Source organism: Hippoglossus hippoglossus, chromosome 1, assembly GCF_009819705.1.
Source record: "Hippoglossus hippoglossus isolate fHipHip1 chromosome 1, fHipHip1.pri, whole genome shotgun sequence".
Lineage (NCBI taxonomy): Eukaryota > Metazoa > Chordata > Actinopteri > Pleuronectiformes > Pleuronectidae > Hippoglossus > Hippoglossus hippoglossus.
In genome coordinates, this window is record NC_047151.1 from 11,992,994 (window position 1) to 12,020,264 (window position 27,271).

The window sequence follows — 27,271 nt, forward strand, 5'->3', positions numbered from 1 at the left end:
TGAATATCATGGAACAAGCTATATTATCACAATTTAAAGGTTCAGTGTGTAAGATTTAGGTGAAAGGGATCTGTTGACTGAATTTGGATTTAAAATAATCCTAGTGATGTTTTTACTCGTGTGTTTCATCTAAAATTGTATGAATTGTTTTCTTTACCCAAGAATGAGCCCTTTATATTGAAATACTTTGTTTGTAAATACTTTTTGTTTACATCAGGAGCAGGACCTCTCTATGGAGGCTGCCACGTATTGTAGCAGTAGCCCGGACTGGACAAACTAAACACACTGGAGGCTACCACAGGTTCTCTATCATGTTTGGAAGGGTAGGGTGAGGTGAGGGGTATTCAGCTGCAATATGCAACTTCGCCACTAGATGTCACTAAATTCTACTTAAACTCTGATGAGATCATTTGTGTGGAGCATAGGGGTCAAACATTTATTATTCTGCTGGGGTTACAGTACAGTATCATATCGTAGCTAATTGAACTGATATGTTTGCGTGTGTGAAATGTGGTGCAGCTTCATTGAATTTAAAGGGACTGTTGGGCCTTGGTGATTGTTTGTGCTCTACTGAGTGCCATTGTAGTTGATATGGGATCAAACAGAATCAGTGAAAGATTACGGGGCTAGAATTTAATTACTGAAAGGAAATGGTAGCAGCATATCTTTTTTTATTCCAGATTAATTTGAGGGTCACTTTGACAACTGAAATCGAATCAGTTAATCAGTGAGTTCAAGTGAATTTTTGTGCCAAAGTTGAAAGGATTGACAAGGCAAAAGACCTGCTTTGTGAGGTCACCATGACTTTGACCTCTGACCACCAGTTCATCCTTGAGTCTAAGTGAATGTTGGAACCATATTTGAAGAGATTCCCTTGAGGCGTTCTTGAGATATCGCATTCACAAACTGGGACTGACGAACGACTCAAAAAAATAATGTCTCTGGCCACCAGCTATCGCCAGCACACAGGCAAAAAAACAAACAGATTATGTTTTATACTTTTAAGGAAATAAGTGATGTGACTATCAAAGTGAGCTCGAAAGCAATCACATCGAGTTAATTATTTTTTGCAACAAAACCATATAGTTCTTTAATCATCAGAATGCAAAACATGTTAAATGATTTCAAAGGCAGATTTAATCTCAACCTATCAGAACCTTTATTTCCTTGGCGCCTCTTGCATTTGTTATATTACTTGTGTGTGCAGCCACTTTTGAGCTTCATGCAAATAAAACTAAGACTTTAAAATGATATATTCATGTCTTCAATTAGAAACTATTTCCAAATCAATGTTAGTTTGGTCACTGCAAACTACAAATTGGCTAATTCATACATTTTCTTGCCCAATTTATTGAATACTGTACTTTATAGGCATAAGCTACAAGCAGTGATTAAAAAATGTTTTACAGTTAAAGCTTCCACAGACTTAAATAACTGGGATCTAGTCATTTTGTAATGTTAGTGTTTGAAAAAAGACAATAAGTCAATTTGAGTAATAACAAATCCAAACCTCTTTCTTTTCATTTGTATTCATTAAACAGCACATTTCTGATACCATTGAATGAAATGCTTTTATAAATGGTCCACTGCATTCCTTTACCTTTTATTGTTTTTCAGGTGTCAAATGTTCTCCTGTGGGAACCCACATGCTGTAACGGCTGCGCTGCATTTTGTTCGCAGGATAAACAGAAGTTGTTTTGACACCATGCACCATCATGAAACTCACTGCTCAGTCAAATGGAAAACTACAGGGCTTTCTGCAACCAACACAATCAACACTCCAGTGCTCTGCCAGGGTAAGTGATGGTTTGAGGTTGATCTCAATGCAAAGCAACGTCAAACAGCTCTGACTGATTTCAGAGTCCTGCGTGTTGCTCACATTACACGTCATGGTGAAACGTGTTCTGTACAAAAATAAAACACAGACGTGCTGTCACAGTATCAGCTCATGACCAGCCCCATCAAGTCGATAGGTCTTTGAATGAGACTCATTCATCTATTGTTCTGGGTCATCAACATTGGCTGTTATGTGACAACTTGACCTCGCTGTGTGAGATGAGCTGAATTTCCTGCTTTGTAAGCAGACTGGTTGCAGACCTCGGTACTTTCACTCAGGCGTGGGGAAAAGGAGCTCTGTGGAAACACATCACCTGTCTGCTTACAGTAGAAACAAACCCTTCCCTTTAAATGTCAACAGAAAACAGGGTTGTGTCTGGTTTGATAAGAAGGTGCAGGATCAGGAGCCTGTGGTTGGACTCTCTCTGGGCAGACAGGCAGCACTTGACTTACCATTAGTTCTATTTCATTGACTTTCTTGGATAAGTAGCACAAATTAACTAAAATCTGTTCTGATTCAGAGTGTTTCTGATATTTGTATCATCCAGCAACATCATGGCCGACTCTGATTTCCCTTTACCACCTGAGGCCTACTGTCCGCTGTGTGTGGACGAGATGAGAGACCCGGTCACCATCCCCTGTGGTGATACCTATTGCCTGGAGTGCATCAAAATCTACTGGGACCAGTTCGACCACATGGGTGTGTACAGCTGCCCGCAGTGCCGCGCTACCTTCACGCCGCGGCCTGTCCTGAGACGTAACCTCCCCGATGTAAGTCACGAGCCCCGGCGCCAGCTCCCGGAGCTCACGCTGTTCCCCGACATGCAGCGGGAATCTTTTTGCGATTTCTGCGTGGGCCGCCGCAGCAAGGCCGTGAAGTCGTGCCTCATGTGCCTGGCTTACTACTGCGAAACGCACGTCAAGCCTCATTATGAGTCGTCCACGTTCAAGAGACACAAGCTGGTGGACGAGACGGGCCACCTGGACAGGAAGATCTGCCCCCAGCACGAGAAGGGCCTGGAGCTGTTCTGTCGCTCTGACCAGATGTGTGTCTGCGTGCTGTGTACCGTCAGAGAGCACCGAGGCCACAACATCACCTCAGCAGAAGAAGAGCGCATCGAGAAACAAGTGAGTCCGGCTCAACGTGACAGATTTCCTTTTGCAATGAAATCTTGCTTCAGTTGTGAATTCAATTCAGAAGCTGCAGCTGATCACAAAAGTTCATCTTGCTCTCCTGGAGAATTTATAAAAGATTCTCTTGTTTCCTCCATGTTCCTCCATCAGAAAGTCCTGGTGGTCACTCAGTCTGAAGTCCAGTACATCATTCAGGAGAGGATGAAGGAGCTGCAGGAGCTCAAGCATAATGTGGATGTTCTCAAAGTAAGATCAGATAAATGCATTGATTTCTGCATGTTAAGATACTGTCATATTCTGTATGGGACAAGATACAATATATTGTGCCACATTTGACAAAAATGTCCACATCAAAGCCTTTATATATAAGATTTGTAGATATTTAAATTTGGCACAATCCAGTAGTAAAGTATGATGGAGTATTAGGGCCACATTGCAGACATTTAGAGAATTAATTCATAATATTACCAGAATAATGTTGTAATTTAACAAGAATAAAGTCATAGTTTTACAAGAAAAAAATATTGTGCAGATAAAGTTGCAATATTATGTAAATAAATCATATTATGAGCATGAAATCGTAAAATTTGAAGGAAGAAAAACAGACAAAAAAAACAAATATACCGAATCCTCAATAGACTTTGCAAAGAATGGATACTTAAGATAATGTGGTGCCGATGTGCCAAAAGATTCAGTATTTCGTTATTTGTGAAACCTGTACGGAAGTATAGTTTCACAAGATGTTAGATGTTCATTTTAACACAGGCACAGGCTGCTTTTCTGAAATAACATGTAGCCTAAAATAACACGTTTATTCTCGTGAATTTACGTCTTCATTCTGGTAATATTATGACTTTTTTCTCTTAAAATTATGACTTTATTCTCATAATATTATGACTGTATTTTCAAAATGTCCACATTTTTCTTTCTTCAATGTGGCCCTAATACACGGTTGTACTTTAGTGCTTAGAGTGGGTGTTATTGTATCTAACAGTTCCACATAAACTGACTTTTCATTTTAGAGCTGCGCCCAGCGAGCACAGGCGGAAAGCGACAAGACCTTTCACGAAATGCTCCAGGCGGTGGAGCGCTGGAAGGCTGAAATCCACCAGATGATAACGGCCAACATGCAGTCAGCCATGTCGCAGGCTGAGGGCTACTTGGATCGTCTGGAGCAGGAGATACTGGAGCTGCAGCGCAGAGACGCAGAGTTGCGGCAGATCCTCGAGACAGAGGACAACATTCACTTTCTGCAGGTGCTGCAAGATCTCACAGAGCTGCAAGACAAATCTGCATAAAGTCTGAATACGAAAACGATCTCTTTGAAAATTCGCTCAAACCTTGCTAGTCTGTTGCACATTAAAAGATGTTAACAGAAGCAACAGACCTTATCAAACGTTACTCAAGCTTTTTCAGGCAGAAGATTATTATATTATTATATATAAAAGGGGACTGTTTACAGTTAATTTGTGACTTGTTGTGCAGCTACAGACAGAGGTGTTTACACAGTAGACACCAAATCTATGAGGCTGACTTTTCATATACTGTAATATTAGCCTCCCATCCATGTGCTTAGTGAGTATTTCAGTCAATCCGGACATCACATTACAATTATTATATATTATTATTATTATTATTTATTATGTTGATTTTTAAAGTGATCAATGTAATGTTTGCAACAATATCTAAAATGCAAAAAATATTTTGATAAAATGTTTGGTTCTTTTGTGTTTTCTTTTTATACAAATTGATGATAAAGTTTATGGTTAAAAATCAATCATTATATATATAGATGAAAAATCATATCGGCAGCAAAAAATCTGTATTGGTTGGGCATAAAACCGGCTGTTAATGTTCTGACGGTGAGGTGATGCCACTTCTCAGATTGCACTTGTTGAATATTAAACTCCTATCTTGTTGTCGGACAGAATTTCCCAACCCTCTGTGTTCCCCCTGAGGCCATGGTGCCCAAAGTGCTCATCAACCCTCAGTTCTCCTTTGGGGAGATGAGCAAGACAGCCACAGAGATGAAGGAACATCTGGATGACATCTGCAAGAAGGAACTGAGCAAAATATCCAAGACAGGTTTGCTCTCATTGATAATATTCACTAAACATCTTTTCAATGTGAAAACCAAAAAGTTGGCCAGTAACCAGCCGACCTAACGCTGCTTCATCTTTACAGTTAGTGAGACTCCTGTGTACATACTTTTACCAAGAAATGGAGAAAAACGACTGAAAGGTACGTGTCTATCAACTGGAATGAACGTGTGAATTTTTATGAGATACATTTATTTTATCTTTTGAAAGAGAACAAGGATCACAAAATAATTTTATATCCAAACAGTTCCTGGAAGAGTGGATTTTCAGGAGCCAAAAGCAAGATCGGACTTCTTGAGATGTGAGTAAACCTTTTATGTGTAAATCATTGTGAATACTTGCGTATTTATTAATAACCTGCAGCGAGATAGTGAATGAATGAATGACCTTTTCTCTCTGGGTCCCTACAAGATGCTCATCATCCAAACATGAATAATGAAATATGTACTGTGGCTGTTTTTTCTCAGATTCCTGTAAGATGTCCTTCGATCCAAACACAGTCTATAAAGAGCTGGTTTTGTCCGACGGGAATCAGAGGGTCACGCGGAAGAAAAGCGTTCAGTTCCACCCGGATCATCCAGAGCGCTTTGACGGCTTCTCCCAGGTGATGTGCAAGGAGCCTCTGACCGGGTTCAGATTTTACTGGGAGGCGGAGTGGAGCGGAGAGTTTTCCATCGGGGTGGCCTACAAGAGCATCAGTCGCAAAGGGAAGAATTCGCACAGCCTGCTGGGCTACAACGACAAGTCCTGGAGTCTCCTGTGCTCGGACTCGGGCTACTCCGCCTGGCACAACAAAGCAGACCGAGACCTTCCTGAAGCTCCCCGGGCTTCAAGGATCGGTGTCTACCTGGACCACGCAGGCAACACTCTGGCCTTTTACTCAGTGTCAGAGACCATGGAGCTCATCCACCGTTTCAAAGCTCAGTTCAGTGAACCTCTGTACGCTGGCTTTGGGGTGGGCTCCTCAGTGACTCTCTGCCAACTCAGGCAGAAGCCCACATCTTACTAAGAATTAGAAACTAGAGAAGTTGTGGAAGCCCATTGTGAGTTCTGTTTGTTGTAAATATTTACTGTACACTCCAGGTTAAAGTTGTTTTCTGCACTGATTTTCATTGTTGTGTCAACACTCTGCATAGTTTTGTAAGATAGATAGATAGATAGATCAGCAATATGTAAAAAATATAAGATCAAAATAACACAAATATAAAAACTGTACTGTGTGTGTGTGTGTGTGTGTGTGTGTGTGTGAGAATGACTACAAGACCATTGTTTTGTAGCTAAATGCTGTCTTTCTTTTAAGCAGGTTTGCGTTTGGAGAAATATAAACTGATTTAATACAATTATTTATATGTGTATGTATAATAAAAAATAAATGCTACATGCTACACACGTTTTCAAGCTTTTGTTTTATAAAGTTATATGAAAAACACATTGAAAACGTGTTATTTTGCGATGCATTACTTTCATAGTGACCATTAGTTTTTCCCATTAGTCCTTCTTCTTTGACTTCACACGATTTGCAAAAGAAATGACTCAGAGGCACAACACTGCTTTACATGATTTCCCCTTGACAGACGCAAAGCACAGCCATCGTTGGAAATGCAAATGTACAGGTGTTGGGCGCAGTCAACCAGCTACTAAACAGAAATATAAGCTACTGCTATTTAGTAGTATAATAGAGAATAGTACAATGAAATTAATATCCATTACTACCATCCTACATGCTGTGTAAATTAAAAACAAAAAAATCTGGTAATCGTAGGAAGTATACTTTTAACATAAAACATAAAATATCCCAGATAAGGTAAAGAATATAGGATTTTTATCTAAGTAAGATGAGCTGACACTTTAAACTAATATAGACAGTAATAGTCGTCATCTCTTCCATAGCATCACTCTGAAGAACCATTTTTGGTTCCAGTTAGCACCTTTATTTTTCTGTGTGTAGCCCAGTAAACAGAGGGTAAAAGGTATAAAAGATATGCCCTATATCTTGGAAACACATATTTCCAAGCCAATGGGCCCTATTTCACACCACCCTTAGTAATTTGATAACATGTCCACCACCGAAGCCTGTTTGCCTACTGTTGTTTTTGGAGTGTGTTCGATTATATCAACAGTATTTGTATGTCAGCTCAGATCGTCGCTTCACTGCTGCTGGACCAGAACTGCAGAGGATCACAGCTGAGCGCCACACCAGGTTAGAATCCACAACTGTAGCTTTACATTCAAAGGGTTTTTGTGATGTTATATATAAATATGTATGTGTTTCCTTATGTCATGACCTCTTCTTTACAGAAACAAAATGAACACCACCGTCAATGATCCCTCCAGTGTTCTATCCCATCATGTGGGTTTAGCCTTGGCCTCTATTTCTCTCAACAGCGTCCTGGGTCTTCCTCTGAATGGTTACGTCATGTGGTTGATTTTGGCAGGAGCCTCAGGCACTCTGACCTCAGACTTCTTTTCTCTCAACCTGGCTATATCTGAGATCCTTTTCTCCTTATTCTGCATGAGCTATATTGTTTTTATTCAGCTACATTATTTTCCCTGTTTTGAAGTCTTCATGATTTCACGCGCTCTTCTCTTCACCGCCCGACCTCTGTTCCAGTGCTGCATCTGTGTCGAGTGCTACCTCGGAGTCGTCCACCCGGTGTTATTTCTCCGGTGTAAACCCCTGAGGTACAAGCTGGCCTGCGGTTGTGTTGCCTGGATGATTACCTTGATTTCCGGTATCTACTCCAAGTACACATATTCAAATCCTCGGTATCTGTATGGGTATTTCATTCAGAATTTGTTCATCTTCTTTGTAATGCTCTCCTGCTGTCTCTCAGTGCTCCGGGCTCTAAAACGCCCCGGGCCTGGGGCAAAAGGCACAGGGAAGAAGAAGAAGAGCAATCCAATGAAGAGAAGAGCCTTTAAAATCATTTTGATAATCACAACTTCCCAGGTTGTTCATTTCTTTATGTATGTTGCTGCTATTCCACTGCAGTGTTGCCTCAGTGCTATAGATTTTTACACTGTCTTAACCATCTGCACAAGCTTCGCTTTGACAACTGGGTTTGTTCAGCCCCTCCTCTACCTCCACAGGGCTGGAAAACTGGTGTGCTCAGGGGGTTTCTAATCATCACCATCATTGTCAATAAACCATGTGTATATGATTGTGTATGTTTACTTTATATTGTGCTATAGTTCATCACGTTGCATTGCTTTCTGTAGATTCAAGTGATTCATATTTATACATAACAAAGCACAGGTTTTTGTTTTATTGTTCTGTTTTTTTCTTCTGGATTAAAACTGCTGTAATGTCAATCAGCAATTCATAATGTTTCTTTTTTTCTTTTGTGGTAGATGAACACGCTTAGGCAAGGTCATTTCTTTAACAACGTTGCACTACTTTTATATTTTATTGTTATTTAATATAATATTTGCTCAATAATGTGTTGACTAAGTTGAATTAGAGTGAGGGGTTTTTGGGAGTTGATGGTTCACACTGAGTTTTTAAAGGGGACATAGCATGCAAATTCCACTTTGTTAGTGCTTCTACAGGTTAATGTGGGTATCTGGCATGTCTACCAACCCAAAAACTCTGGGGAAAAAACACTCGCGCGTTTTGTTATGGTTCCTCTAAGTCAGAAACGTCATGCTTGAGTGACTCGATTGAGCTTCCTGGGTTTTGTGTCGTAACAAGGCACTGGAAGTCTCCCTACATGGTCTTGGCCCACCCCCCACCTCACCCCCCCCCCCCCCCCCCCCCCCCCCCCCCCCCCCCCCCCTGCGAGGCAGCGCAGCGCCGTTCCCAAGCACGCAGCCGCCTGGCTGTTCACACGGGACGAGCATTTCTCCGCTGGTCAGCCCGCGATTCACTCACATGTGGCATTTGTCTGGATCGTTGGGACTGGGAGGCTGCAGCAGCTGCTCGGGCGCGACCGCTCGCTCTCCCATGCGTGAGCTGGAATTTGTGCCAACGCCACACAGCCAGCAGTGTGGAAGACTTCCGCAGTGTTCAGCGCTACTGTAACACTGGCACAAACACACAGAGCACCCCCACTCGTTACGCCGGGTTTACACCGGACGCGGAAGCGCCGCTGCGAGGCAGCGCAGCGCCGTTCTCAAGCGCGCAGCCGCCTGGCTGTTCACACGAGACGTGCATTTCTCCGCTGGTCAGCCCCATAGACTGTATATATATAAGGTCAGCCCGCGATTCTGCTTTCTCCGCTTGTTGTTGTACCCGTTGAATGTCGGGGTTCGGGGGTAAATGATGGTCTTCATAGCCCCCCCCCCCCCCCCACCCCTCTCTTTCTCTCTCTGTCTGTCTGCTTGTGTGCTTGTAGTGGATGGGCAGAGGGGGACATTTAATTATGTGATTGGGAAAATTAAAACTCCAGGACAACAGAAGGGGAATACAAAGTATGGGATGCATATTTGATAATTTATATCATATAAAATATGTAATTTATATCGTTTAAAATCATGGGGGGAGAGGGGGGAGGGGGGAGCTGGCTCATTAGCACTTAAAGGAACAGGCACTCAAAACAGGTCACTCTGTGGAGGGCTGTTTTAGACAGGGTAAAAAGGGTGCTGTTTGAAATGATCCTTGTGGTATTTTGACCAAAGTATGTTACAGACATTTCATTAAGACCCCAAGGAACCATATCAACTTGTGGTAAAATGGGCATGCTATGTCCCCTTTAAAACCGGAGCCATTACAACAGTCCTGTTGCAAAAACTACATTTTGTAACATTTAGAGGTGAGTCACATCTCAATGGATTGAAATAGATTTTTAATCGTATTCTATCTGTTGTTTTTTAATTCTCTCTGTGTGCATGGTTATGGTGAAAGACTTAAGTTTGATGCGCTGTCTTTCCATCCACAAATCCAACCTGCACAACCTTAACGTTGCCTCACTACACATGGGCAGACTGCTTGTTGCACTGCATTATTTTATTAGACCTTCATTTTGAGGTTTGACATATGATATACAATATGGATGTAATGGCTGTATGAAAGATACAAAGCAATAGGATACAATGAGTTTCGATACGATAAGATACAATAAGATAAGATGAGATACGATATGACGAGTTGTCTTTTTTCTAACATACAAAGCAATAGATTACTTCACTCTCAAAATACAGAATGGGAGTTAGAACCTTCAGCTACCAGGCTTCAGGGGGTTCGAGGGGCAGACTCACTCATTACAGTTAAGTTTACACATAAAAGATTCCTCTCTGATAAAGCTTATAGTCACAGTTGGCTCAGATGAGTTCTGAATCAATATGGCACCTTGCTATAAATCTATATTATCATCGTTATTACCACTCAGTGCTCATGTCGTTGCTGCTGTTATTAATAACATAACATCTTTAAGTAAACTTGAGTGAAATCAAGAAACTGTGGGTACACCAGAAAAATGACATTGCACAATGATAAGTAATAACTGGTTTTAATGCTGTGGCTGATGTGGCAACATGATTTCCTGCCAGTAATAATGTATGTCTGACATCAGGCACAGGTTTCTGTCAGGAAGTCGTCCTCTAAATATCTGTGAATATCCCTTTAATATGTTACTCAAAATGCCCATGAAGATACACAGTAGATGAAGTAATAACACTCTTATTATTAAATATATTATTATTTATAAGAGGTAAGTTGGGTGACTTTGAGTTTAGTTTCGTTAACTTCACCACAGAGCTATGATGACCACAACAAATATACAAACTATTAAGAATATATATAACATACAAAGTAACTTTTGAATATTTTTATACATTCAAAAATCAGTGCTGATTCAAAAGATTTATTTTTATCCCATGAAAGAATAGAACCCGACTCAAACTGGGTGTTTGGAGTTAAGAAATGTGGATATCCATATAAATGTTACAGGCCAATAAACTCGACTGACTGATATATTGTCAGGGTTATATTATTAAAGACTTCCAGCTATAATTACAGAGTAATGTATTTATTACTTCCAAAGGAGATAAACTGCAGCAGTGATCCATAGACAGCGAGACATGCTCAAAGTGTGCCCCCCTGTGGATGTTGTGGTAACTGCAGCTGTAGTTGTATTCGCAGCTTCAACCACAGCTGGAGTCGCTGTGGTTGATTCCCGAACCTGTCCCACACACTTGCCCACATTCCCCACGTTGTCCACAGCGGCCAGCACCACGTTCTGTGCACAGCAGGAGGCGCTGTAGGTAACCACTGTAAAGTTCTCACCCCCCGCTCCAGCCACTGTGCTGGTGTTGAGGGTACCGTTCCCCTGGCGGACGGTTATGCTATCAATGCCGGTTCCGTTGACGCCATCAGTGAAGTTAGCAATGAATTCCCAATGAGAGGAAGAACAGAGCGAGGAAGAGGACGTACAGTTGGTCGATGTGCTGACGACCTGGCACACGGGGCGGGCAGTATCTGTCACCTGGGCACAATAAGAACATTGATGCTGTGAGACAGAAGCTAAACCCAACATCTCTCCTCTGATGTCGATTTGTATTTGACAATAATATATTAATGTTGAAAAATACTGCACATAGAAAATTGCTTTGCACCAAACTCCTTTCTCTCGTACCTTGGCTACCACAGACAACCTGAGGACGGCATAGTTGACGTCACTGGCGGCTGCGTTTTCTGCCTCGATGGTGAGGGTCACATCTGTTCCTGACACGGCGCTGCCCGGTACTGTCAAGGTCACGGTACCGTTGGCTGCGCCTCCGCTTCCTGCCGCTGCGGTGACCGTGCTGGGTGAAGAGGAAGTGTAGCTGCGGTCGTTGTTTGCACGGACCGTGAAGGTGTCAGTTGCAGAGGTGTTAACAACCCCGCCGTTGGTTGTGGCGACAGTGAAGGGGATGGAAATGGTGGAGCCCGGCTCTACGTTGGTGTTGTTGGCTCGAGCCTGGAAAGGTGGAGGAGGAGGAATGTCAAACAGGAACACAAGTTAAAAAATAGATACTTATAAATACTATACCGTATTTATAAGTATCTATTTTTTGCATCTATAGGGTTGTAATTATGTGTTATGTATTTTAGGTAAATGAACTGCCTAATTGCCCAAATTAAGGCTTGTTGTCGTGATAATCCATTAAACTTTTCACTTTCTAAATGTGCACAGCGCTCACAGTTACAGAGATGCTAGAGGTCTTGATCGTTGTGGGGGCCTGTCTCTGGAAACTGCTAAGTGAGGACCTTGAGGTGGCGCTGCTGTCCTCTCCCTTCAAACGAACCACGTAGTTCCCTGCTGGGACTCCGCTGAATGTCACCAGGAAGTTACCACGTTCAATCAACTGTGGGGGACAGAAAGAGAAGCAACACTTTGTCACAGAGAAGACTGTAGCACGAGGGCTGAATGTTTCCCTAACGCAGCCCTGATTTGTTAACTAGGGAATAAAACAATTAATGTTCCATAATTCCTAACTTCTTGCATCATTACACGGCACATATAATAACATCCTTACAACAAGGCGGGTTTCAAATAAATTGAAAAAACATCCCAAAAAAGATTTCCAAACTTTTTGATACTGCCTGAGGAACCGTGTTTGGACTTGATAGTAAAATTAACATCTGACGTGCCTGTACTGATCCATTGACCTCCGTCGGCCCTGAGCTGTCAAACAGATTGACCTCGGATACTTTCAACTTGTCGCTTCCTGACACAAAGACCAAGAGGCTGACATTACCACCTGCAGGTTGTGACAAGACAGAGGAAATTAGATGTGTGTTACCAGGACATGAACATTATATAGAGTGAGGGGCTCGGACATGCACAAAGGTGGTCTGACCTGAAAGAGGACGTCCCTCCTTTAGGTTGAAGTCTCCGTGGGCTTGGGCTCCTTCATGTGCTTCCAAGAGGTAAAAAATGAAGTTCAATGAACTCTGACCTGATGTTCACACACAGAGAGAGCAAATTTAGGTCTTCCTCTCACTGCCTAGGTGAGTTATTATACTGTATTATCCTCCTTGATCATATTACTGACCTATGACCTTAACAGAATAAGGACTATTAGAGTCAACACTGATTTGCCATGATCCTGTTTGATTATCAGTGTTGAGGCTCAGCCGACGTAGGTTTCCTGCTGTAGTGGAGGATGCCAGAGGACCACTGGACTGACTGGAGTTCTGAGATAAACCTGGAGGAGACAGACATGTGTTTAAATCAACACAACCAACACAAACAGAAAGATGAAAGAGATTTGTGATGGGAGTTGGAACAATCTTAAATTAAATTTAGCAGTGACGACACCTGAGGAGCTGGTGAGATTGAAGGTGAGAGATGAGGCTCCTGTGACGTATGCAGTCATGTTCCTCAACGAACCATCAACAGTAAATGTAAAATGATCAGGCCGCCCGGGATTCTTCACCACCTGAAAAACTGTCACCTCAAAGAGAAAGGAACAGAAACATTTATACACACATGGTACACAAGTACACACGTATTGTCCACATTTACACACACACACAGTACACATGTATACACATACTGTAAAAATGTACACATACTGTACAGATTTACAGGCACACTGTACACATGTATACACATACTGTAAACATGTACACATACTGTACAGATTTACAGGCACACTGTACACATTTACCCTTGTACTGTACATATTTATACCAGTAGTACATGCATTTATACAAATTTACACACATACTTTACACATTTATAAATATACTGTACACATTTTTCACAATTAAAAACCTACTCTACACATTGTACACATACCATAGACATTTATACACATCCTGTTCATATTCATATATTGCACCAATTTATACAAATTTCAAAACATTATATATATACATACTGTGCATATTTATTCACATACTGCACATATTGAACACATTTCAACAGAGTGATACACAAGCTACACATGATTTTCTGGTTTACTGTCTTACCACTGCGCTGGCTGATGAATCCTCTATAACACTTGTAGCCGCAGTGAGGTCTGACTTCGTGACTTCGATGGCCTGACCTCCAGAAGCTTGGGCTAGGTCACGGTACAGCTGAGCATCTGCCTGGTTCATTTTACGTGAACTCACATGGCTACTACCTCTGCGGCGCCGTCGACTGGCCAAGACATCCGTCAACATGAATGTAACCTAGACGTAAAAAAGATTACATTAGAACGGCACACATAAACTCACACTTACACAATATTTTATTATTTGCTAGTGGATTGAGTTCAAAACTGCACTGAAAAGGCCAATGCACACCTTCAGAAATACAGTGGACAGGTGCGTAGGGAAAAGGCACATGCAGGTGAGAGAAGAGGAATCCTGCACACAGTCCTGTACTTGCGGACCCCTCATCAGGTGAACCGTGAGACAAAGGACATTCAAGCATTGTTGAAACAACGCATCAGTGAACACAGGGGTGCATTACGCAGACATGACCTCGACCATCCTGTTGCTGTGCACGTTAATGAACAGAAACACAACATTTCTACCCTACATAGAGAGTTAAGACAGCCCCTAGAGGTGGAGACCACAATCTATCACTTAAGAGACGAGAAGCCTTCTGGATCTACTCATTACAGACACTGTCTCCGAAAGGCCTTAATGATTAATTGTTACGAAATGTTATGTTGTCAATAGCATCACTGTATAGGATCAGTCCTTTGATTGTTTAGACATATTTATTAATGACAATTTTTTCCTTTTTGTATGATTTTTTCCCCTGATCATGTAGATCTTTCTTATTAAGTAGATCTAATGGATTTTATAGTCACATTATATTTTTCTAAAATGTATTAACTTTATTTCTTATGTGTTTTTTACACATTATAGTGTGATAACTTTCCACGTTTTCGATTAGCTCCTCAGAGTAATCCACTCATGTTTTCATGTCTCCACTCACCCAGGTATTGAAGCCTCGAGTTGATGACCTTTGGGCAGGTTTAGTCTTTTCTAATCAGTTAAATGGAAACAGACAGTGGGTCTGTGAGCCGGAGAGTTCCTTCTCTCTGATTGGCCATTTTCAAGGAGGTGTCGCCTATATTTGTCTCTGAATGTCCTTTGTCTCACTGTTTACCTGATGAAGGTCCATAGGACCCAAACGTTGTATACAGGTTCAGTGTGTAAGATTTAGGTGAAAAGGATCTATTGGCAGAAACTGAATATAAAATAATCCTAGTGATGTTTTCACTAGTGTGTTTCACCTAAATTGTATGACTTGTTGTTTATTTTACCATAGAATGGACCCTTTATATTTAAATACTTTATATTTACATTTGGAGTGGTTTTCTCTCAGGAGGCTGCCATGTTTTTTACAGAAGTCCAGACTGGACAAACTAAACACCTGACAACTGAAGGTACCACAGGTTCTCCTTTATGTTTAGAAGGGGAGGGTGAGGTGAGGGGTATTCAGCTGCAACACGCAACTTCACCACTAGATGTCCCTAAATTCTACACACTGATCCTTTAATAACGTTTTTTTTGCAAGTCCAGGACAGTGTGTTGACGTTTAAAGAGTGAGGCTGATAAAGGTGGATTCCTACCACAGACTTGGTGCTCTCAATAAGAGCAGTGATGGTGCTTTTCAGGTAGGCATCTTTAGCTGGAGCATCAGTGAAGACAAAGATCTCAGAGGAGGGAGGCGCCGCAGTCAGGGCGAGCTGTCAGTCATATACAGTGCAGGAAACAGTGTTATTCTATGATTACATTCTATTGTCTATAACTTGAATTGTCTTGTAAAATTGGGATGTTATTGTGTTGATGCTTTACAAAACAAATCAATGGCGTCTAATTGGAATTATTGCTTAACAATAGAAAAATGCCCATGATATTGTCAACACCTGAAGTCCAGACAAACATTTCTCTGGGATGTCTCCTCCTCCATTTGCAGACAGCTTGTTGATGTTGTCTTTAAATACATCTGCATTGGTTGTCATGATCAGAGGTCCAAATCCTGGATATACCAGAGAAAACTGGTTTCAATCACTCATTTACTTTAGACACAGTTTAAAAACTAATCAGGTTCACAGAGTTTTATTCAGAGGCAAGAGCTGGAGTCGGGGGTGCAGTATCCAGTACAGTACACTTATATGTAATGAACTACTAATTCCTCCTTGTGTGTTACCCACCTGGGTCATTGAAAGGCACCAGTATGTAGGCAGAGGGCTCTTGCGGGGTTCCCCTCTTACTGTCGATGATGGAGAAGGAAACTCTCTTTGCTTCGGCGATGTCATCACTCATACTGCCTGTGGTGTCGATGACAAAACACAGCACAGAGGACTGGGAGAGGCCCATCAGTCTGTGGGAACGAGAGGGACAAACGAAACGTTCATATGCTTATAGGGTTACCTACGTGGGTTATTCTCGCGATCATGTGTAATTTATCCCACTTGAACTCATTTCTGTGTTTCCTGTTTTGAAATCACTCATCCTTTGGTGTCTATGGTCATTTTACTTCCTGCACATGTCTAAACTTTGTCTTTGTATATACAGTATATATGCCGGGTTTATTAAAGGTTTCCTCTCTACACCAACCTTCTTCTATGTGAGTCCACATTTGGGTCATTTCCCTTCCCTTAAAGGTTCAGTGTGTAAGATTTAGGTGAAATTGATCCATTGGCAGAAATTTAATATAAAATAATCCTAGTGATGTTTTCACTAGTGTGTATTAATCATCTAAATTGTACAAATTGTTGTTTTCTTTACCCTAGAATGTGCCCTTTTATATTTAAAAATTTTATATTTAAATCTACGGAGGCCGCCATGTTTTTTTACAGAAGTCCAATCTGGACAAACTAAACCTTTTGAGTTTTTATGACAACTGAGGGCCACCACAGGTTCTCCTTCATGTTAGGAAGGGGAGGGTGAGGTGAGGAGTATTCAGCTGCGACATGCAACTTGACCACTAGATGTCACTAAATTCTACACACTGAACCTTTAATGATGATAAACTTTATTTATATTGTACTTGTCATATCATAAAATGGAGCCTAATTTGCACATTGTACTATTTTTAGAACTGCCTTGTTCTAGGCTCTGTATATAATTATTTGATTATGTTAATGTAATTTTCTTGCTGCTATTATTGCTATTTCTGCTGCTATTTTTTATGTTTCTATTTGCATGCTTTTACACTTATACTATATTTACATTATATTATATCTTTACAAATACACAAACAAACACACATTTTCTTTGTATTTGAATATAATGATAATAAAAATCTTGTATCTTAAAGGGCTTTACAAGAAGGTGCAAATAAAATGAAACCATCAGATACTTAAAAACAGATCACATTATGAAGTGAAAGACGGCCAAAAAGTTAAATCTTGAAAAGGAGGTGAAATTACAGAGATAAATGAGATGATTCAGCTGCGACACAGACAGGATTTTATGGTTAAAACTGAGCTAAAGTTGGTAAAAGCGAAACATGATGTAAGCAAACGTGTGACTTTTGTTTCAGCACCGTATCAGTGATTATTTTTGGTGAAACTTGTTTACATGGAGAGGCTCTTTATCTTTGCTTTCATTTGGTGTTACAGCTCCAACCGCTAGACATCCATCTAACACTGGTCATGTTTATATTCCTCTCGCTGAGGGTGCCAGAGTGACTCAGATCAAGACGGCTCCTACCGCAGGAAGTTCTTGTCCCCGACAGCTACTCTGATGTCCTCCAGTAGCTCCAATGTGGCACTCACTGCCAAATCGGCCGCTGCGTGGTGAAGTGAGCCGTGACTGGAGCTGATGTCATCCTTATTGATGCCCCCCACTGGGTCCTGTTTGCTCGTCTGGTCAAATGAACCACCATGGCTGCATTTACCTGAGAGCAGAGAGAAATGTTATGTTGCTGATAGAAAGGCTCCCAAAATATGAAATAAAATTACTACAAAAATTGTGCAACATGTATATATGTAGAAGTAAAGTTACCAGCAGGTTTTACTGAGGAGAAGATGTTGAAGTAGCCTGAGGTGAGAAGCCCCTGCTGCATCAGATCAGGCAGGATGTTGTTATCACAGTCCTCTCCTTCACAGTTTCTACAGGTTGGCGTACTCCCGTCTGCAATACATTTAATAAATATAGTAGAAATATTACTTATAGCATAGGCGATTCATTTGCAAATATATTTGAACATATCTGATATAAAATTGGAGAAAATGCTTCATTACTTTACACATTACACTACTTTAAGATAGAGTGAAATATGTCTACTGTATGAATATCATTTAATGGATCTTTCACTTAATGAGTTGAATCAGTGAAAAATCATGTTTTAATGTTAATGTTGGACAGTGCAATGAATGGGAGTATTGAACTATTGGCTTGTGTGTGGAAAGAATTATGCATAAGACATTGTGCAACAATGCAATGTGTGTGTGCACCCATAGCTTTGCAAGCCACGGCAGGGTGGCTGTTTTTCCACTGAAAGCTGACAGATAAGGGGACAATAGGCCTCGTTATTTCTCACCGATGTGCATGACTGAACACCAAGTTTGCTATTGATTTGCTGTTTAAAAACTATAACTACACCCTGACAGCAGTGTCCTACCTGCCAGGTTCTCAAGAGGCTGGTCTGGTCTGATCAGGGCAGAGTAAGGAGCTTTCTTCCCCAGCTCCACCCAGTTACTGTGGCTGTAGAAGTCCTGAATATATAACACATTACAAACCATTAACACACAGATTACGAAACACTACGCAAATTATTACCTCCGCAAACAAGGTTATGTTTTCGTCTGTGTTTGTTTGTTTGTTTTGGTTGTTAGCAGGGTTGTTGGCAGATATAAGAATTATATTTTAACTACTGTATCTTTAATGTTGCGAGATGGGGCGTTTTACAATATTTCTATTGATTTCTCCTAATGATAATAATCGATGGATCTTAATGAAAAACATCAGTCATGCTAAGGGGACTGATATTCACTAAATTCAGGGCAGATCCAAGTAATCTAAATTTAAACAAGGTTTTATAATGGGACTGTTGGACCCTGACGAAGGTATGCGCTCTACTGAGTTGTTTTAATTCTTCTTTCCAAACGGCACCATCCACCCTAAACATTGATGACAAAGTAATCACAGATCTCACCTGCAGGGTGTGACAGACTCGTCCGAGAGTCCATCTCCCTGCAACAAAGTTCTCCAGCTTCACACTGGCCTTAACAGCAGCCACGCCTCGAGAGCAGAACAACACAGAGAGGGTTAAGTACGAACCGGAGCTGTAGTAGGCCATTTACACTCACATTCACATCTTAGATCAATGTATAGTGCCCAATCAACCTAACTCCAATAAAGTGAAAGATCATTTGAGGAACTGATCCACCCTTAAAAATGTTTTAAACACACCTGTCACTCAATAGAGAATATAAATCCCAATAGATGAAGTTTAACCTGGTACCGTGCAATAGCTCTTTCTGTCTTGTGCAGTATTTAAAATGTTATGTAATTTTGGTATTTTAAATTTTCCATTCCTTGAGAAATATGGTAAATGCTAACTGGTATTTATGTAGCGCTTTATAGTCTTGATGACCACAAGTGTTTTTCAGTGCAGTGCAAATCTGCTGAAACATGTCTTCCAAAGTTAGAAACTATTTTGTGCATTGTTGTCTGACCTCTGTAGCTAAAGAAGTAATGTGACAATAAATTAAAATGTCCAAAACAAATTTCTCTAATCTTTTGCTTGATGTGAGTTCATTTGAACCATTTAAACATTTTAAACATGAAGATAGAAATATATATATTTTTTAAAAGAAGGTATATTTGATGTGAACCTGCAGTGATTACATCACGTCCTCCCTGGAAGGTTTCATCGTCAAAATGGTGCTCCTCACTCAGGGCAAACACCACATCCACATTTGCGTTGCCGAAGACCATGTCGAACATGGACGTTTGGAATATGACACTGGAGAGGAGAGTTGTGGAAGTCCCTGGGGAGGAACAGGCCCTTTGCACCTTGTCCGTTGTCAGGCTGTCGTCAATCTGGAGAGGAAGACTTGGCAAATAAGCAACTGCGTGATAATATGAGAATATGGATTTCAAACACAAACACAGAAAGAAACACAAAAGTGCAACGTACTGAGACACTGGAATGTCTTGTTTTATTTTTCAAAACTCAGCTATGATTGATCTATTTATTTTGATCTTCCAGCATCATGTCCTCAACTAATTGAGCCCAAACCATAACTTGGAGACATTGACGCTAAATAAAAACAAATAAAGTGTAATAGATACAGTATGTGAATGCACCACAGTCTCTCTGCTTCAGTGTAGCTTCTCAACTCACAGTCAGGCTGAAGTCCCGTCCCTCAGAGGCAGCCATATCTCGGCAGACCTCAGCCGTCTTTCTAAGAACCGCCCTTAGTGTGATGTCACTGTGAGCGCTGGAATTCCCATTGAATGAGAAGAGAGGTTGGAAGCAGTGAACGAGGCCTGAGAGGCCCGCCGCCATCAGGAGCACGACGCCCAGCCCGGCAGTCATGACGGAGGACGACGTCGAGCAGGGTCAAGTGTAAAAAGGAAGAAACGTGGATGGATGCTGTCTTTAAACCTGTTTCTAGTAATTTACATAGGCACAAACCAGATGAGCAGAAGTTAGTTCATCTCCTCCGCTGTGTGCAGTCATTCCACAGAGGGTTTTCTACGAGCAGAAAACCATGTGGTAAAACATAGAGAGCGGTGAAGCAAGCAGGTGTGACGAGACAACAAGCGGCAAATGAAAACACCTGATGCAAAAAAAAGTGAGGAGCAAAATTACCACAGACAGAAAAGCAGAGGAAAATAATAACATTAAACTAATGATAAAAAGAAAAAGTGCTACAGGACCATTACACTGAAGGATTTTTAAATGCAAAACGCTTTTTATCTTTATAATATAATAAACCCAATAATCACTCTAAATCAAATATGACATTTGTTAACAATAAGTGCCCCAAAAATAAGTTAAGCTGCATCTCATGTTTTCAGATACCAGAAAATACTTAATTTGAAAAACGGAACAATTCTCTATTAGAATATATAAACGCCAATATTTCCACAAAAACATATACTTTAAATCAATATTATCACAAATGTTACAAGATGTGTAGTATTACTACTCATACAATTTAATATAAACTGAAGACATTAATCAATTTTGAGCTTCGTAATATCAATAGATGATTCGTACGCTCTTACCTTGGTGAACTCTTTAACTTTCCAGTCGTATTCAGGTGTTTGCCACCGCTTCAGTCTCACTATGTCAGAATTACACCAGGTAGATGATATTGTGTGTAGATCATCTGTGTGTTATCTCCCCACTCTTGTGTGTGTGTGTCTGAGTGTGCGCTCTCATTCCTTTCCCTTTATACTCAACGTCCCACACACACCCTTTTAGTTTTTTCACCCATGACAAACACATGTCAAGATGACATGTGTTTGTCATGGGTGAGAGGGTTTGATGTATCGTTTCCAGTCGAAAGGATGAAAGGATCCATTCCATGTCTCTGTTTGTACGTGTTTGTACATTTGTGACCATCAAAATACTGACCACTAGTAACTTTTACCAAATAAGAGCAATGATTTAACAAATAGTGATGTTTTGATGGCTGTCAGCTGCATACAATGATACAAAGGAGCTTTCTCCTCATCTGGCCTCACCCAAGACACTCCCTGATAAGAAAACATGTCACTTTGAGACATTCATTGTAACCGCGGTAAAGATTACACATAGATATTTGGCTAAGTTGTGCCAGAGATGGTTGTGCTACTTTCTAGATTATTCATCCATATACTCTGCAATGTTTGATCATGTGTCATGAGTTGTTGCCATTGTGTAACCTTCACAGTGACTCACACTAACACACACCTAGATGGACAAGAAACCGATATTCCACGACATGGATTTAATCTACTAAGTAGTTTTCCTCCTGGCACAGTCAGAGCAGCAACACTCAGGTGTAATTGTCCCTACTTCCTCATGTCTTCTTCCTTTAATTAACCCACACACACACACAGCTTAACCTCTTTGAGTAAAGCCATTGTGTGTATTTTGGGGCGTTTACACAATCATAGGCGCCGATTTATGTAACTGCCAGTGGCTGCTCTTAACAGTTGGATGCCCGACCCCCATGCCAAAAACAAACCTAGTCTACATGAACCCTAACCCATAGGCCCAAAACTAAACTGATTCGGTAGTAGATTGGACGGCAAATAACCCCAAATTCCCAAATGCATTGTCCCTCCAGTTGATCCAGTCTAGCACCAACCATGAAGTCGATATCAAATCAATGTAAAAGTAGCCCATACTATATGCAAGTAGTGCTTGTTGTTCTCTGTAGAATGCAGCAAAGTTTTCTTCTTTTTTTGTTTTAAATGACACAAGTACAATGAAAATTTAAAATTTGAGCAGGCACAACTCTGTAAATAAAAACACAAACTAAAGTTCTATATAAAGTTTCTCACAACTCATCAACGTTCTGTTTCATGATGGTGCTAAACAGAACAGAGCACATCTCAGCGAACCTGCACATGACCTGTGGTCGACTCCAGGTGAGGACGTGTGGTGCTCCAATGTAAACCCCTGTAATCCTGCTAAGCGGCATATTTTGTGTCAATGCTTTGCTTGATATACTCAGTGTGTGTCAGTCATTTTACACAGACTGAAATAATACAGTCAAGAAAATAATCCTCCCTGAGTGGCGGACATACTTTCACCTCTTCACTCCCTCAATAAGCTTGATGACACTTTAAAAGGGGCAGAATTTTTTTCCGACAGCGTCAGATTACAACAATGGGCGATTGTGAAATAATCTGTAAATCTGATTAAATTGTACAGTGATATACTTCCTGACAGTGACTACTTCCTTCATGAGCATGAGAAGCCCAGTATTCCAGGTAAATGGTACTTTATGTGTCATTTGGCTTTGCAGTGAGGTTGTGTCGTCATGAATCTTCTTCGCCCTCTGACAGGTGACACCAGTCTCCAGCTCTGACCTATTCTACCGTTAAAAAGCTGCCATTAAATCCTACTCTCCACCAATTAAAGAGCAAATGCTAAGTGGCTGATCCTATGGCTTTGTGTCTATGATTTATTTGCTTGGGTGACAGAAGTGTGGCTGGCCCAGAGTTTGCTTTGGTTGATAGGCTGCTTTATCCGAATGCCATGCAATATATTACAGTGGAGACAGCAAATAAGTAAATAAGTTTTCAAATACTTGTCTCAAGACGTTGAGACACGTATAAATTGTCCAATCTTTACCAAATGTCACATGGTTGAGAGTCCTGGCTCAAAGACGTCTACCTGTCAATATTCAGTTATTGTCGTAGTGCCACCCACAACAGGAAATGTCATCTTTTCATAGTTCTAAAGACCAAATTCCACTCAAACGTGGTCAGAAAAGCCTCAAGACCTTGATGATGACGCATCATGAAATTTGTGTGTTTTCATCAAACGGTGTGTCCGTGGCTGCATGGCAAATTTGAATGTTCTGCCATGAAAAAGGGAATGTTTGTAACATATAAATTGTCCAATCGTTCCACCCGACCTCGTCTTTGTTAAGCTCTTTCCTGTGAAGAGTTTTTTTTTTTTGTGTGTGTAAGCGTGCTTGTGTGGTTTTCTCTCTATTATTCTGAAGGAGCCGTTTCATGTGCACACTGTAGTAAAAGACTCAAAGACTCGCCTTTGTTTATGAGAAAGTGGCCAAACAGGATCTACAGGTGCAACCACTGTAAAATCTCACTCAAATACCTACACACAACATGGGAAAATGCTTCAAACCAAAAACTACAAAAAGAACATTCTTAAAGATATTTTTTGTCAGTTAAACAGTTTCTATCCATCTGTTTAAACATTACATGCAAAATCTGATCTGGATTCCCTTGTTGCACTTTTGAGTGAAGGTGCCGAGCAACGTCTGCGCCGTGTGGTTGTTCCAGTAAATCCTGTGAGAGGAGACTTTCCTGCCGACACTGCATCCGCACTCTCCGTGTGATTACTCAAAAGAACGCCATGCTGCTGCTGAGAGCACTTTGCAGAGACGAGGTAAGAGAAAACAGATACCATGTGTTGTTAGAGGAGAATAAGAAGGAGCCTCTTACTTGCAGATTTAATCATTCAAATTGTGCATGTAAATCAAAGTAAAGTTGATTCTTTCTGTTTCCCACTTAGATATGAAGTTTGAATGAAAAGCCACAGTCGAAGATGAGATCAGTGAGAAAGTGGGCACCTGTCTGTGTGTTGTTGGCGCTGGTGCTCATGTTGTATCATGACCCATATCTGATTCTCTGGTGGCCTCAGCAACCTGCCGAGGTGGGATGGCATTATTTCAGATTTTATTTATGTTTAAGAGCAGAAATATCACATCACAAACCTTCTGCAACTTTTCATTGTGCTCATACAGTTGTTTCCTATCCGCCCCTGCAGAACACCAAGACTCTACCTCTGGATATGGCGACAGATTCCGTTGACGACATGTACGGCGGCTGCCGATCTGAAGCGACTTACCTGGTCAACCTGTACTTCTCGTTTGAGTGGGGCGCCAACAGAAACTTCAGTTCGGCCAGGTCCTCAGCTGAAAGACATGCAAAGGAACCTGCACACGAGGGCCTGAAAAAAGGCCACGCTGTCGCTCTGTACATGTTCACGGAAGGGAAACGCATACAGCAGGATTTCAACACAGCAGTGAGAACAGGGAAACACAAGTACAGCACTCATGAATTCAAGTACCACCACTTCTACTTTTACCTGACTGATGCCATCCAAGTGCTGCATCACAGTCAGATATTGTGCAGAAGCGCTTATCATAGGACGTGGAGGCAGTTCAACCAGGATGTCATCAACACCAACATGCGGTTTGGTGCTTTCACTTTGGCAGCTTCAGCTGAGCAGTCATTTGAAGCTAATGGCAGCGTGTCTTGTTTTGAGATCTTTACATGCTTCAGCGCTGATGTGACATATTACTCTGCTACGAGGATGAAAGGACAGATACTGATTCCTCCCTACGAGGTTTTCAAGATCACCGACGTCCTGACGGATGACCCGAGGTGCACCGTCGTCTACAAGCTCCACAGCACCAAAACGCCAAGGAGAGATCTCAACTGCAAACTGAATAAAAGACTAACAGAGACGTTTTTGGATTCAACAAACTGATACTGAAGCAGAGCTGCAACCATGTTAGCATGTGTGATACTGATGGTTATTATTTCTTCAAGTGTTTTGTTGAATTCTATTTTTAAAGCTCATTTAAAAAAACACACTTGATCAAAGTGCTGCACAATAAATAAAAACAAAGAGAAGTAAAAGTATAAAATACAATCAAATAAAGTATAATAGGATTTAGGTTTTAGGCTAAAACAAATATTTTTAGCATTTCAAACATTTATTTCACAGTGCTCAAGAATGCTGCTCGAATAAATGAACTTCATTGTATGAAACAAGGCTGACTGTGGGACATTGTAATTAATTGATGTATTAAAACAGTTCAAACATAAGTATGTGCTGTGGTATATTGTTTATTATTTAAAACAAAGAACTAAAAGAGCAGTTTCAATACACAATTTTTTTTTTTCTGTATATGTGACATTTAAAAACATTTTCATATCAGTGATGCAGAAAGGCCAAAGATCCATTTGTAGAGAAATTATCCTGCACTCTCTCATTCAACTGTGCCACTCTGGCCACACTGTAAATCTGTATCTGTTTACATTGTGTGTGTGTATATATATATATACATACATGTATGTATTTTTAGTACATTTTCTTGTATATATATTGTATTTTTTCTTATAGTAATGTTTTGAATGTCCTCTTTGCTGTTGCAATATAGCAAATTTCCCTGTAGTGGGACTAATAAATGATTGTCTCAACTTATTCTTATCTTATCCGTATCTTATCTAAGACTAATGTCATGCTTTATTTCACAGTCTCTGATAACTTTTCTTCCTGATATTCTCCTCATGTTGCCTCTTCATAGACTTTGGCTACTGCTTCACTATAAAATGCACGGACCTTTATATTCCATAGCAACGGAGGGGGAGTGTTTGAATGTGTTTCACCCTGATTGGAATAACCTGCCGCAGGTGAGAGAGAAGCCTGTGCTCCCTTTAGTCTGTGAAGTGTCACTACAGCATGTGAGTCGTGACCTGTGAGCAGAAGTCTTTATTTCTCTCCTTGATATTCTTAGTGTTTACTCCAAACAAGCCTGTGAAATATTTGCTTTTGACCCTGTTCCGATATCACAACAACAAAAAAAGAGGTATTTTGTATGTGTAGCTTTCTTTGCTGGAGGAAAATAAGTGACCATGATGGGAGTTTGGGCTGCATTGCTGACGACCTATGGAATCTCTATAGCTTTTGCAAAGGTAGTGTATATATTGTTAGGTTCCTTGCTTTAGTGTGATCGCTGCGTCCTGACCCTCATTATGTGTTGTTGCAGAACTCTGCAGAATTGGGATTAAAAGGACAACCTGCATTGGATCTGGCTCCGAACGCTGTTGACGACATGTACGCAGGTTGCAGAGACAAGATGGAGACCAGAGTGCAGAAGCAGTACCTGGCAAATGAGAAAAACAAAGACAAAGATTTCATGCTGGCCTGGGATGTGGCAGAGAAATATTACAACAAACAATGGAAGCGTAAGGGAAAGAGGCCGTCCACGGGCCTGGGCAGAGAACAGATCATGGCTCTCTATGTTTACAGCCTCGACAAGCCCAGCGTATATCTCGAGTTCAACGATGCAGTTCGAACTAATAGATCTGTGTACATGACCACGTTCAAGTATCACGCGCTTCACTTTTTCCTGACCGACGCCCTTCAGACGCTCAGCGCTCGTAAACCTGAAGCGGAAAGATGTCTGACTGGGTACAGGAGAGTCGACAGCTACTTCAGTCAGGACGTCCTCAACAAGCTGATTCGCTTTGGCTCTTTTACCTCCAGCTCAATGGGATGGTACCCCAGCTCTGAAAGGTTCGGCGACAAGTCGTGCTTTGAGATTGTGACGTGCTTCGGAGCGGACATCTCGCTGTACTCGAAGCTGGGAGAGGCAGAGAGAGAAGCGCTCATTCCTCCCTATGAGGTCTTCAAAGTGGCAAAGATGGAGAGGAGATCTGACCTCAAGAGTCTGCCGTGTGAGGTGGTGTATAAACTGAAGAGTACACGCAAAACTCTCTCCAGATTGAACTGTTCCCTTTTTAAAAATCAACAACCCCACGTGTTCTCTGTTGTACGTGTGAAGGAACCCACAAAACAATGACGACTATTCTTTAATCGGGTACTTAGCTAACA

General features: G+C 41.1%; 4 protein-coding genes across 10 annotated transcripts; 3 read left to right on the plus strand and 1 right to left on the minus strand.

The window, feature by feature from the left end:
* The first annotated feature begins 1,271 nt into the window (after positions 1 to 1,271).
* Positions 1,272 to 6,463, plus strand: ftr84 (finTRIM family, member 84). Its single transcript, XM_034588558.1, has 8 exons — positions 1,272 to 2,964; positions 3,121 to 3,216; positions 3,993 to 4,226; positions 4,899 to 5,055; positions 5,155 to 5,211; positions 5,317 to 5,370; positions 5,537 to 6,179; positions 6,218 to 6,463. The coding sequence occupies exons 1-7, from the start codon at positions 2,392 to 2,394 to the stop codon at positions 6,076 to 6,078; spliced, it is 1,713 nt and encodes a 570-aa protein (XP_034444449.1). The 5' UTR covers positions 1,272 to 2,391; the 3' UTR covers positions 6,079 to 6,179; positions 6,218 to 6,463.
* A 4,152-nt stretch (positions 6,464 to 10,615) lies between these two features.
* LOC117766983 (von Willebrand factor A domain-containing protein 7-like) lies at positions 10,616 to 24,861 on the minus strand. Of its 6 annotated transcripts, XM_034594506.1 has the most exons (19): positions 21,187 to 21,320; positions 20,297 to 20,574; positions 19,785 to 19,992; positions 19,103 to 19,188; positions 18,569 to 18,662; positions 17,950 to 18,078; positions 17,656 to 17,842; positions 16,152 to 16,321; positions 15,864 to 15,976; positions 15,567 to 15,683; positions 13,966 to 14,169; positions 13,310 to 13,445; positions 13,044 to 13,196; positions 12,849 to 12,947; positions 12,640 to 12,749; positions 12,189 to 12,353; positions 11,642 to 11,965; positions 11,467 to 11,491; positions 10,616 to 11,130 (listed from the first exon to the last, which is right to left on the minus strand). In XM_034594506.1, exons 2-19 carry the CDS (start codon positions 20,489 to 20,491, stop codon positions 11,039 to 11,041), a joined length of 2,607 nt encoding a protein of 868 aa, XP_034450397.1. In that variant the 5' UTR covers positions 20,492 to 20,574; positions 21,187 to 21,320; the 3' UTR covers positions 10,616 to 11,038. The 6 variants fall into 6 exon arrangements, with proteins under 6 accessions (XP_034450397.1, XP_034450380.1, XP_034450370.1 ...); XM_034594489.1 differs by lacking the exon at positions 21,187 to 21,320 and adding an exon at positions 24,734 to 24,861 and having other exon boundaries at positions 10,616 to 11,491; positions 20,297 to 20,393; XM_034594479.1 differs by lacking the exon at positions 21,187 to 21,320 and adding an exon at positions 24,734 to 24,846 and having other exon boundaries at positions 10,616 to 11,491.
* LOC117767013 (ecto-ADP-ribosyltransferase 4-like) lies at positions 23,749 to 26,551 on the plus strand. Of its 2 annotated transcripts, XR_004614810.1 has the most exons (5): positions 23,749 to 24,031; positions 24,158 to 24,298; positions 24,413 to 25,161; positions 25,962 to 26,067; positions 26,172 to 26,196. XR_004614810.1 is itself a non-coding variant. In XM_034594528.1 (4 exons), exons 2-3 carry the CDS (start codon positions 24,191 to 24,193, stop codon positions 25,136 to 25,138), a joined length of 834 nt encoding a protein of 277 aa, XP_034450419.1. In that variant the 5' UTR covers positions 23,749 to 24,031; positions 24,158 to 24,190; the 3' UTR covers positions 25,139 to 25,161; positions 25,962 to 26,551. The 2 variants fall into 2 exon arrangements, 1 of the variants encoding a protein (XP_034450419.1); XM_034594528.1 differs by having other exon boundaries at positions 25,962 to 26,551.
* On the plus strand, positions 25,633 to 27,271 carry LOC117751743 (ecto-ADP-ribosyltransferase 5-like). Its single transcript, XM_034583860.1, has 2 exons — positions 25,633 to 26,118; positions 26,424 to 27,271. Exons 1-2 carry the CDS (start codon positions 25,891 to 25,893, stop codon positions 27,237 to 27,239), a joined length of 1,044 nt encoding a protein of 347 aa, XP_034439751.1. The 5' UTR covers positions 25,633 to 25,890; the 3' UTR covers positions 27,240 to 27,271.